We start from the raw sequence: 12,658 nt of genomic DNA on the forward strand, positions 1-12,658 counted from the left end.
GAAAGCAGAAACTTAAGGAAGCTAGGAAGAGAGTTTGGGTGTATGTAACCAGTCCGCTGGTTGTGAGTGGCTGGCACTGCATCTAATGAACATCACTGAGCATCTTCCTTATCTACGTAATGATCATATCCAATTGCTGTGTTTCACAAAAGGGAGAGAAACATAATGGACATTGGAAACAAGTGTATTGCTAGCCACATTTCAAAAATGCCTTTCTGCTTTCTTCAAACAGCTACTCAATTTCTCCTTGAAATGCTTCTGTCTACAAGGACGTTGTAGACCAGAAAGAAGAGTGTCACCAGAGCAGAAGGCAAGTCACTGGTGTACAGACCGTTGTATTTGACGATGGGATATTTTAGAGATGGAGGAGGTAAAAGCAAACATATAAGCAATTAAAAAACCCAAGCCCCAGTTTCTCCTTGAAGTGCCTCTGTCTCCAAGGATGTTGGAGCGTCCCACCTCAGAGGTGCCAGCAAAAGGCAAGTCACTGGTGCACAGACTTGTATTTGACGATGGGATATTTTAGAGATGGCCTGTTATAAAGGAAACAGGTGGTGGGAAAATTATACTCATCTCTCAGCCTTACCTGCAGAACCACCTCCTTGATGGAGGAATTCTGGATACGTTATGTGTTCCATCAAAATCGCCTCAGCTGGGAAGCCACAGTCCACTGTAGCTGTGGTTGTTGCTTGTGGACTGCTTACATTTTCCTGGTAGAAATTGGCATAAGGGCAACAAATAAATTAACCTCAGGAGGTAATCAGAAGATACTGAGATTTTGGTTTTACTGCTGTGGGTTTATGTTTGAAAGGTATAGGACTAAAATAAAAGTATATTATCTTCATAACCAATTATTTGAGGCCCACAGTTATTCTGTGGGCTCACTTTTGTAGGAGATGACTTCACTGATGAGGGTCTTTTGCCATCTATGATCTCAGGTTTACAGCCTAAAAGTGGTTTGATTTGCATCTTCTTCAGAGCATGTGTCTGCCACTTGGAAACATTTCAAAATTATGAGTTTAATTGAATTACTCCTTTGGCATTTTTAAATGCCTTATGATATGTTTAGGTCTGGGGTGTAGATGTTCCCTCTGAAAGGGCAGAAACATGCCTGGGAAAAGCACTGAGTGGCTTTGAGACATCGGAGGTAGCAGACTGCCTTTCAGCATTTGAAAAGGCTGATGAGAAGCTGGGCTAGGAGAAGAAAAGGCTTTTAATTTCTGCAGCACAACAGGCTTTCCCTGAATTGCTTGTGGAAAGGCTTTTCTAAAATATGGATTAATTCCTGTCAAATTGTTAATTTGGTGTGGATTTTGTCTATCTGCTAAGGTTGTTGATGGTGGAGTTGGATGATGAAGTGTTGACCCTGGGATGCCATACACAAAATTGCAGAGGAGGTAATGCCATGCCCCCCCAGGCATTCTCTGCAGAGTCATCTGAGGCCACAGGCTGGAGAGGCTCCGCAAAGCTTCACGGTTCCATATGGCAGCAGGGAAACCATCCTCAGTGTGATAAAGCTGAGAGAAATAGATGCAGAGTGTGACTTCTTGATACTTCAGCAAGAAGTTGTAGATTTTGCTTACACAGCAGTGGTAAGCCTCATTACAAGGAGAGCAATTTGAATAGAGGATGATGCATCCAATGTCTTCATAGGCATCTGTAACTGCGTCCAGATAACCACCCACCTCAAACAGCATAGATTCTGGATGGTTGTCGTGGTCAGTACAGTTTGTAGCATGGCCTTTTTGGACTACTCTGCCTGAGAAACTCCTCAGTTCATAGAAGAGAAGGTGTTTGGTTTGGATAGCTGCTGTTGATCTGTATGGGAAGCCAAAGACCCTGTGAAATTCTGCGTGAGGGATTCTCGCTTCTTCACCAGTCCGTATGTGGTAGGGACATTTAGCACAGATGTGGTTCTGTCTCTGCCAGCAGTATGGCTTTACCACAGTCCCCTGATCTGTCAGATATTCTTGGAACATTGTTTTCTCTACCAAGTTCATGTTCTGTTGAAAAATCTCTGTTTATGTGCTGTACAGCTGACTGTCCTGAATGGAAAAGGAAAGTAATATTTTAATTCAACCCTTCGACTGGTTTTGCACTTAATCAGCAAAAATAATAGAGGATAGTCTCTTACAAAAATGTACTGCACCTTGTAGCAGCGTATAGAAACTTGGTCGATGACACAGACAACAAAGCTCTCTTGCAGTGACAAACTTTGCTTCTGCCCTCTTACACCAGCAGGAGAAACTGCATAACAAAAACAGTCATGCTTTTCAGGAACTGATTAGCAGATGAGCTTTATGCAATCTGTCAAAACAAACAAACACCAACAAAAAAGAAAAAGGTATAATTACCATCTCAGCAGCTCAGGGTAATAGTAAATATTTATCTGTTTTCCTTCACTGGCTTTTTAAGTTGGTTCAGAGTTTCCACTCTGAACCAACTTGATATTGCAAGCTTTCTATGCAAAATTATGTGGTGAAGAAGAAAGTTACTTGATTACCCAGTTTGGGCAGTTCAGCTGTAGAATGAGCGTTCCCAAATGCTGTAACTTTGCTCCAGTTGTAATGGTGGCAGCCTGCAGGCTCCTGTAGGTGTTTACAGATGCCAAGTGCTAGGAGACGAGAACATAAACAGGATCTTCTTTTGTATTACCAGCCACCTGTGGTAGTTAAGCCTCTGTTCTTTGCCTGTCAGTATGTTTTTCCTGAAATAAGTGATTAAGTTTCCTTTGTTTCTTTAGCGCTGTTTTAGTACAAGGTTTTTATATCTGACAGAGGGATGTTTTTCTAACAGAGATGTTACTGAATTTGGTTCCAGTGATTGTTATTTCTGTGTGTATTTGTCTGTTGTGCCAGCTGGGCAGAAAGCTCCTGTTGTGCCTATGCTCTTGTACGCAGGCAAAAGGTTGTCGCTTCTTTAAGAAGTGTGTATGTGTCCCTCACTAAAGCTGTAATTCAAGCAAGCAGTGGGCCATTTCAGGAGCTAAATCATGCCTGCTTTGCTTGGGCAGGGTTCCAGATGAGTGGAAACACAAGTTTTGTGTAGATCAACAACTTCTGATAATTATTTTTCTTCACTGCTGCTCTAATTGAGCCACTCATGATCCCTGCATCCGGTTTAATTCTGTTACTATTTTCTGACTATGTACAACTTTTCCATCTGCGTATTTTATTACAGCTTGCTTCTGCATTCCACGTTGTTTTGCCCTCTGACTCTATTTCATTTTCATCTTAAATTACTAATTTGATTCATTTGCTTTGTTTTCCCCCTCTGACTCTATGCCAGCTTCCATGTATTTTCCTGTGTTGGAGGTCTTTCCTGATCCTGGCCATTGTGCTGTTCTCATTCAGATTACTTCTAAAGATTGGCTTCCTGACATCAAGAATGCTCCATTTGTCATTTTTGATGTTTCTTTACATTTTTGATGTTCAGTTGTACTCTGTACTGTGCATTGCAACAAAATTGTGGCAGCAGTTTTACTCAGAAAATGAAAAATACATTTGCTACCTGACATAAAAAAGAGCAGGTCTGAAGAAGGAAGTGCATTTATTTGTAGAGGGGTGTTATGAGACAGTTATCACCACATCATCAGTTCTTCTGTAGGTTGCCAATATTATTAAATACAATTTCAAAAGCTCCAAACTGGGGCAAGGTTCCAATTCTGTCTGTCACTGCTGGTGTTTTTGCAGAGCTGGAATGGCCGCATGATGGCAATGTTGCACACCAGAGATGTATCCCGTTTTATGTTTGTTCGTAGAGGCAATGGCTTGAACTGTTTCAGTGCGTTTAAAGTGTTTAAAGAGGCACTTAAAATTTTATATTTCCTACTAAAACTTGCCTTTTTTGTTAGTTTGTTTGTTGTTTTGGCCTGATCAAAACGCAGGAAAAATTTAGTCTCTCAATTAGCAGTGTCACAGCCCAGTTTGATGGATTAATCAAACAGTGTTCCCACAGCCTGAGTGCATTTCTGTACGCATGGCACCAGCCTTTGGGTCATTTGCCAGCGCTGTCCCCATGAGCCTGCTGAGGCTTGCAGTGACAAGGGCTGCTTGCTCTGGCTCTGTGGGCTCCAGCCTTCCCACCAGTCTGAATCCTCTGCCAGCTCTGATGAGCAGAGAGGGCCGGGGAGCAGAATCCCAATGAATCTGTGACTATAGATACCAGAGGCTTCTCATTTGCCATGTACGTCAATCCTGTAACTGATCATTTTGGGGGTGCAAAGAGGAAGGAAGTTTAGAAAGTTAAGCAAAATGGAAGAAAGCTGACCACTCATGATGTTCTCAGAGTGGACCTGTTTCTGGTTTATAAGAAAGTTGATTTTTCTTCCTTTTCTTTGCACACTTTTTTCTAAAGTAGAAAACAAGGTGAACGTGTGTTATGCAAGATCGCTTAAACTGCACATACATACGGATGTGTGTGTAGGCATACATGCGTGTGGATTGATCAGTTAATAGGAACACTCATAATTCAGCTCTCGTGCAGAAGGAATTTTGTTCGCATGCATGACTTGATTTAGTAATACTGAACAGCTTAGTAGCATTTTTCATCTTCAAAGTAGTTTACAAATCAGACCAAGTGGTTAAAATATAGACTGGTCTAAATGGCTTTCTTGCTGGTATTTCTGCTGCTTAGTGTCAATTAGATCCTATGCAGGGGAAATTGCTAAAGGGGTTTCTGACTTTCAAGGTGCCTAATTTGTCACAGTGAACCTGATATATCTGCAGAGGTAGTAAATGATGCAGACTTTAGCTAAAGTTGATAGTTTATGTAAGTTGGAAATTTGGAATTCTGATGCTTTCACGTTGGGAAATAAAAAATGAAAGTACTCAAAATGGCTTCTCCCTTTTGGTAATTTTCATCCTGATTTAAGTTTTTGCAATCCTGATTGGGAGGGAGGCAGAAATTTACCTGATCAGGTACCTAGTTTGGTTCTGTAGCTCATTGTAAGATGGCTCTCCTAATGCTTGCTTCCAGTATCTCCTATTGGTACTAAACGGTTGTAAAGTGCTTTGAAATCTTCAAGATACGTGGTGGACTGAGGTGTTGTGTAGAGCTTATTCTGTTTCGTTCTCTTTATCCTTCAAATGCAACACACCAATCAAAATAGTTAATGCCCTAGTATAAAAGCCAAAATCCAAACTGTTCTTTTGTTTTGTCTGCCTGTCCCATCATTTTGAGCAGAAAGGTTGCCCAAATCTTCTCTAATATTAATCTTTCTCAAGACAGAGCTCTTTGTGAGTTCATAGACTGTTCGACATCCTCAGAAAGGCTTGATTTTAAATACATTGTATGAACCTAAGGATAGGTCTTTTAACACTTGAAGTTGTTAGGAAAAATAACATCTCTGTCTATCAATTTCATTGCATGAAAACATCATCCTTATATTAGATCATGTCTGATGGATACGATTAGGAACTCAAAATGCCTCTTAAAAGATCCATGTCCTCCCCAATTATATTTGAAATTGTAATTATATCCCTGTCCCTCACAACAATATTTAAAGGGGTCAGGGATATAATTATAACTTTCAGAAATTGTTTCACTTACTAATAAAATGCAGCTATCTTTGGGGCAGAGGGCAGTAGCTGTTTAATAGTGCTCCACAACGAGGTATAAATGGCCACAGGAGGAACTGGAGAGGAATGCTTTATCCACTTAAAACCACAGGGGAAACTTATGTGGTCAGTATGTAATTACTCAGGTTGGAAGTCAGCCAGGATACAAGCCATATGTTCTGCCTCTAGGGAAAAAAACCATAATGATCAGGGCTGTGATTTTTTATTTTTTTTTAATCCAAATATTAGCTAAAATCTGATATCATTTCAGGCTAAAAAGCACACAGAAATTCTGCTCCACCCATATGGCCAGCTTGGGCCTGATACTGGTTTTGAACTTGGGGTACTGTCATTTATGAAGATGTCTTTTGGAAGCAAAGTTGCATGCATTGATTAGACAGAAGCTGGGTCTTTTCCTGACATGTGATTATATGGAAGTATGATGATGGTTTTTTTATTCCCCAAACTAAAATACTATCTACTTCCATAGTCTAGTACAAGTGTAGTTCTGTTTATGTGGGGGGGGTCTGGTGCTTCCCCTCAAAGCACTGCACTCAGGACAAGAATGGTTCCTTTTTGCTGCTGAAATACGAGTGTTGAAATTCTGTTGCATTTCTTAGTACAGCTTGGTTCAAAATAATCTCTGTTGGAAAGCATTTTACACATGACTTCATTCAATAAGAAGTTTATCTGAGTTCAAAGTACAGAGGAGTCACATGGTCCTTCAGACAGCCAGAGACTTGACGTTCATATGCAGTCCTAAGCACAGTAAGAAGCAAAGGATGTGAAGGAAGAAGCAGAATGCTACCCATAACTGCTAAAAAACATATTCACATGGATAATTTAAACCTGAGCTGTTGTGGCGTAACTTGCCTCCATACTCAACAGTCTCAAGTTCACTTAACACATGAGATTGGGATATCTAGTATTGCACGAACGCTGGCCCACAGCTCCAGAGCGGAGCCCTGGTATTTTGTATTGTGCCACTGTGCTGTAACGATTAGTGAGGATTTAGGTCCCAAGTTTGAACATTTCCTGCTCAAGCTCATGTGAAAGTCAGACATTCGCAAAACTCTTCCATGAAACTTTCCTCACCTGTCTTGTCTAGCCTCAGTGATTTAAATTATCACCTCGCTTCCAGAGATTTTCCAGGGCTCCACTTCTTTTTTGTTTCCCTTTTTCTATCTTTACATATAAAAATAAGTATTTTTCCCTTGTCTGTCTGTTCAGAGTAGAATTTAAAAACACAAAGTTTAGCTACTTACGAAATCTTCCATCCACTGATAAATGTATGATGCCTCTGATAAGAAACAGCATAATGAACAGCAGCTTGCCTTCCACTTCTGTTGGCATGTAGATCAGCTAATGGTGATGAGGAAAACTGAATCCTTGATGGGTATGGAGAGCATTCTGCTCTACCAGAACTGTCAATCATCTTGGAGGACTCAATGTGAAACTATGCCTCACGGGCAGCAGGCCAAACAGGTATCAGACAAACTGCACTGAAAAATTTTGCTTAGTGGGGGCATTTTCTTCCATCTCTGTCTGCTGATTTTCCAGAAGTTAGTAGGAACCCAGCAGGTTGGTGACCTCTGTTCATTTCTCAGCTGGGTTTGATGGGTTCAAGTGAGTCAATGAGTTCAGAAATCACACAGAATGGAGCAGAAAGACAGCAGGACTGCATATGCTTTGTTACTTTAGGATTTTAGGCTAATAACTATACAGAAGCAGCAAAAAAAGAGGAGAAGAAGTCCTATTTTATGCCAGTTGAGTCCGAAAGCATTGCCTCAAATGCTTAAGAAAGCTAAAAGTAGAAAAATAATGGAAACTTTGCTGATTCTTGTTGAAGGTGGTGTTGGTTTGTTTGGTACTGTAGCGCTACACAGATAAACTCACCAGAGAATTGTTCTTTATACCAGAAATTCACCTACTATATGCATGAACTTTAGCTGGGGTAAATTTAAACTATGAATGTAAATTGAGTATGTTTGAAAACATAAGCTAGTGAGAGCAAAATGGCATGTCCATGGAGGTGTAATGGCCTGGGACTGTAACATGCAGAGGGCTGTTAAGTGATACTGGGTATTTATGCACTTCAGTTGTGTTATTTTCATATTTGCTGTATTAGAGGAATTGAAAACTAGGCTTCCTCAGCTTGGCATCAAGCAGAGGAAAATCTTCTGCATATTGAGGATGAATCCTGGAGACTGCAACAAAATGCGAGTGATCTTTTAGCTCATATGCTATTAGTTGTAGCAGCTACAATGGGTAGTAGAATAAATGGCCATGGGAGAGTTACAGCTGGAAAATGTGTGATCTTGAATTGGAAAAAACAGTCTTAACTGATATCTCTAGCACTCCTTCTACTTGGTTTTTTACTAGGTGGGTGGTGGTGGCCATTAACTAGAATTTTGCTGTTGAATTAAACCAAGTTTAGTAAAAATAGACATGCAGTATGCTAGACTGGCCTGTAAGCTACTTACCCTCTGGTCTATCTAGGTCATTATTCAAGGTGATTATAAACATTTTGAGACAAATGTCATAACTGATATTCAAGTGTTTTCTTGTAAAAGAATCTTGCTGTTCCTTTTGATGGCTTTCACTCGTAGACAGGTAGACGTCTAAAAGAGCCCTTGAAAGATTTTCTTGGCTTGGAGACACATATTTGAATATAAGATCACTTGAGAAGGTATCATGAAAAATAGGAACGTGAAAACACAAAGTGAAGAAATTATTATCATATTTATTTCAGACTAAGATTTTATTTGCTTGTAAGAATTCTAGGTAATGCTCTGATTCTGTAAAGTTTAAATTAACAAACGTGATGGCTCTTGCTAATGTCACTGGGACTGTTTATGTGGATAAAGTTACTAAAACAGCAACAGCTGCCGAAGCTCATTCAGTTACTGTATGAAGGAGGTTACTGGCTGTTGAGGGTGGTTAGCATCGTATGAAACTGATCAAATTGGTACCTGCTGTTACTGTTATGGATATGAATTTGGATCAGTATGTGGTTAGATGAAAAAAATGTAAAAGTTAGAAAAAATGTATGTCGCGCGGCAGCTACAAATGCCATATTTCTTTGTGTGCACCCTGAATAAATTAGGATCCAAGATTTGCACTGGTACCATTACCAGCCTTCAGCACTTCATGAGTCTGGGGTGAAAGTTAAGTCCCTTTTACCAAAAGAAAGGGGTCATCCTCTCCTGCATAAGGTATGATTTACACACTCTGACATGAATGAATTATCAGAACCAGATATTCATGTGCTCAGGTTTCAGGGAACATTGTGGGTACAGTACATGAGAGAGGTTTGTTTTATTCTCCTGTATAATCATCACCATAAAGGCTGTTGTATCTTCAGTTTGTGAAGTTTGGAACATATATACCTCTTTGTGCTAGAAAAATACTATCCTTTTGTATGCATTCTGCTAGGGAACATTAACTGACATTGCAGCAATCAAATCTAATATAATAGATTTCATGAATTTGCACACAGCTTTTTAACTGGAGACTGCTGAAAAATACGTGCTATTGGCATTAAAGGCAGAGTGGAAACTTAGCATGTTAGTTATCAGTATCCTAATTTATGGCTGTGCAGCAAATATTCTGAAAAGAATGTGAATTTCACTGGACAAAGATTGGTAAGAGGTGTGTGTTTGGTTTTTTGCTTGTTTGCTTGTTTCGCAGTTGTTGTGTAAGGATGAGTAGTTCTCCTACTCTTCATATTTACCTCTTCCTGAAATGTGAGTTCTCTCCTCCTGGTGGCTCTTAGGCTGGGTATTGCTCCTGTTTGACATTAAATTTGGGCAGTGTCCTCATTAGTCATATTGGAGACATGAGAGAGATATTGGAGTCTCTTGCATTGAAATGCAGATTTGTCCCATAGCAGCAAGCAATCTCGAAGGTGAATGACAAGTAAGGAATACTTAAACATCATAGGCAGGGTGACCGATTTAAATTTTAGGACAGCAAAAAGTACAAGGAAAAATTATAGGTGAAGTAATCCAGGAATACATTTGCTTTTTGATTACTAAAAAGAAAAAAATCCTGTTCTATCAGAACAAATAGCCTCTATGGCCCCAGTGACTTTCAGGTTTATTACAAGAATGGTCATCAGAGAACCAATAAATAGGACTATGTGGTGTGCTTTTCCCAATGGTTTGTTGGGGCTCAAAGTATTGTTTTGGGCCAGTTACATCTCTGATCTAGTCATTAAAAAAGTAGAAGAGTGGAGAAAGAATAACTAATATTTCTCTATTTAGATGACTTGTGTTCTTTTACTATGCAGGGATGAGTGTTAGCTAAATAACACGATTTAAGGTCTGCTCGTTTGTAATAGAATAAGACTTTTTATAGTGTAGGAAAATCTGCTTTCAATTTCTATTGTTAGGCATTGTTTTAGTCAATGAAAACAAAGTGCACTTGGGAAGCTGCCTAGAAGACATGTGATTTCAGGGTACTGCTGTTTTCCTTTTCATGAGAAAAGAGCCAGCTCTTTTCTTTTATGTCATGGTTGGATAAAGTCATGTATTCAGTATGGATGATGGGAATTCACTTAGACTCCTTTGATATGTGTAGGGCAGCTCTATATGTTTGCCAGTTGAATAGGGAAAGCTATTTCCATGTTCAGCACTCAAGTCTCTTATTTGGTCTCATTAAAACCCATGTAAACTACCTGAATTCCGTTAGTCATCTCAAGGTGCAGTAAACACCACAGTATGAAATCTTATTTCTAGATGTGTGCATTGTGCCATGTAAGCTGGTTTCATCAGAATCATTTAGGTGAGAACAAGGCATTTCCTGGTATAGATGGCATTAAGACAATGGGAAGTTTGAGTTTCATGACATTTCATGTTAGTTGCACTACTGATAGTGAGGAGGTGGAAAAGTAGAACAGGAAAGTGGATAGAAACAAACAGAAAAACATGAAAATATGACTGGCTATGGAGTACCTTGAATTTATGGGATAGCAGACTTCCTCCCCCTTCCTCCTCTGTCCCTTTCTCCCTTCTGCCAGTGTTAAACTGCAAGACTTGCATGACCTCATTTTATTGCCTGTGTGACTTCTTGACTAAATTGGTTGAGGTTTCCTGTGTTCTCAGCTTTGTGTCCATATTTAGTGGTGGTGGATGGACCTCAAAAGGTTCAGACTGCAGAGGTAGATCAGATAAGCAGTGAAGTTATCTATTCAAATTAAACCTCATGGGTCTGCAGTCTGATCCTTCCTGCTTCTGATTCAGTTGAAAATACCTCAAAGCTCTTGTTCTGATATTTCTGTCCAGATAGTTCAGACACTCCAGGAGGTTTAATGTTTGCTAGTCTTTTAGATGGATAGACTTACAGGCCAGGAATGTCATGTTATTTTTTCTTTATTCTGAATGTGACTGAAGATTGTTTTCAAAGTATCAAAACCCTTGTTTCAGGACTTCTAAAACACTTTTAGAAATACCAATGAAATAGACTGCCCATTTCTCTGAGGTAGCTAAATCTGTGAAGCGATTGTACCCGTAGTGTTTAGTGTAACAGGAAGAAAACACTTTATGTTCAGTGTATAGAGCAAGAATCTGAGGTACAGGTGAGTTACTGACTGAGCCAGATCAAGATTTTTCAAGCTTTGTGACAGCAGCAGGACTAACTTCCCCCACAACTGCAGTTTCTTCCAGTGTCCCAGTGCATGCATGTGCCAGATGTGCTGTGGCATGTGCCAGATGTGCTGTGGCATAAGCCAGATGTGCTGTAGCATAAGCCAGATGTAAACATTGTTGGTAGCTTTCTCACATGCCACTAGAGTCAGCCCTTATAGAAACAGATCAAAAACCTCTGGCTAGATCAGTATCACATCTGAAAAAAAACCGCATGAACACCACTTTCAGACACTTTGGAGAATCCCAGATGCACCTGTAACTCACTGAATTACACAGCACCATCAGTGGACAGGTCCTGCCCAGAAGCTGAGGGTACGGCAGCCCCCTTGCTTGCTTTTCTAACCAGTGTACTGCAGATTGATTCTTATTCATATCAATGTTGATTTTGTGTGTGAAGCTTACCAATCCCACTTCTTGCAGCTTTGCCTTTGAATGGAGTCAGACTGTACAGGTGAAAGCAAAATATATTTTTTTCATATATATATATACTTGCTGTGTGTTTATTTTTAATGAACATGTTTCTTTACACAGTTTATAGCTGTGTATGTGGCTGACTGCTGAATATGTGGTGAAAAGAAAGTCAATGTTGTATAAACATATTACCTCTTTCAGCATAATCAGGAAGGCTGGATCTTATCACAATGTTGGGTGAGCTGGGAGAGATGGGCTGCTGATTTACTAGTCCATTCACCACAGTTCCAAAGGACATAGTCTTTTGGGAATGTACCTCAAGGACATGCAATTATTTTGTGGAAACACCAGCCAAAGGGAGGAGCTGCATGCTTTTTCCTTTCTAAGTGGCACCAAAGTGCTCTCCTGATTGTACCCCACTGCTTTCAAGATTCATGGTTGGCAGAAGCTCAGCAGAAAAGGAGGTTCTGGTCTTTGCTGCCTACCTTGTTCTGTCTAGCTATCCACTAGCAAGGTGGATAAAAATTCTCAGGGTAGATAATACTGGCCTAAGGATGCATGAATTCAGGTCCCAAGTTAGCATCTGGGCTTAGACCTCCTGCTGACACTGCACTGCATAATGTACATGGAACAGTAGCCTGAATAATAAAATTTTAAATCAACATTTCTTCAACTGTTAGCTCCTAATTGCTGTTCACGTAGCACTATGAAGATATGTGGAGAGGAATGCCAACTGAACCTGCTGGCTAGAGCAAAGAACTGCAAATCAGTATTTCTGGGATTTATTCCTGGTGGTTGCACAAACACAGCCCTTCCCAGTATTTTAACTGTCAGTGGTTCAGTTCCTGCTCTGTAATTTTCATCCTTGTAACATTTCATCCTTGCTGCTTAGAGAATTGTGGGACGTTCAATTCAGTAAAAATCATTGAAATGTGAGGAGACCTGATAAAGGATGTAACAAAAGTGCTAAACGTTACAAAACCCAAGTTGTAATGTCCCAAACCGTGCTGGAATTAACAGTGGGTCTTTTGTGCTCATATG

General features: G+C 40.0%; 1 protein-coding gene across 1 annotated transcript; it reads right to left on the reverse strand.

Annotated features, from left to right (window-relative positions):
- Positions 1–1,028: 1,028 nt before the first annotated feature.
- APOBEC4 (apolipoprotein B mRNA editing enzyme, catalytic polypeptide-like 4 (putative)) lies at positions 1,029–2,000 on the reverse strand. Its single transcript, XM_010009330.1, has one exon. The coding sequence runs from the start codon at positions 1,998–2,000 to the stop codon at positions 1,029–1,031; it is 972 nt and encodes a 323-aa protein (XP_010007632.1).
- Positions 2,001–12,658: the final 10,658 nt, after the last annotated feature.

The sequence above is a fragment of the Nestor notabilis genome, unplaced genomic scaffold, assembly GCF_000696875.1.
Source record: "Nestor notabilis isolate BGI_N333 unplaced genomic scaffold, ASM69687v1 scaffold1392, whole genome shotgun sequence".
Classification (NCBI taxonomy): Eukaryota; Metazoa; Chordata; class Aves; order Psittaciformes; family Psittacidae; genus Nestor; species Nestor notabilis.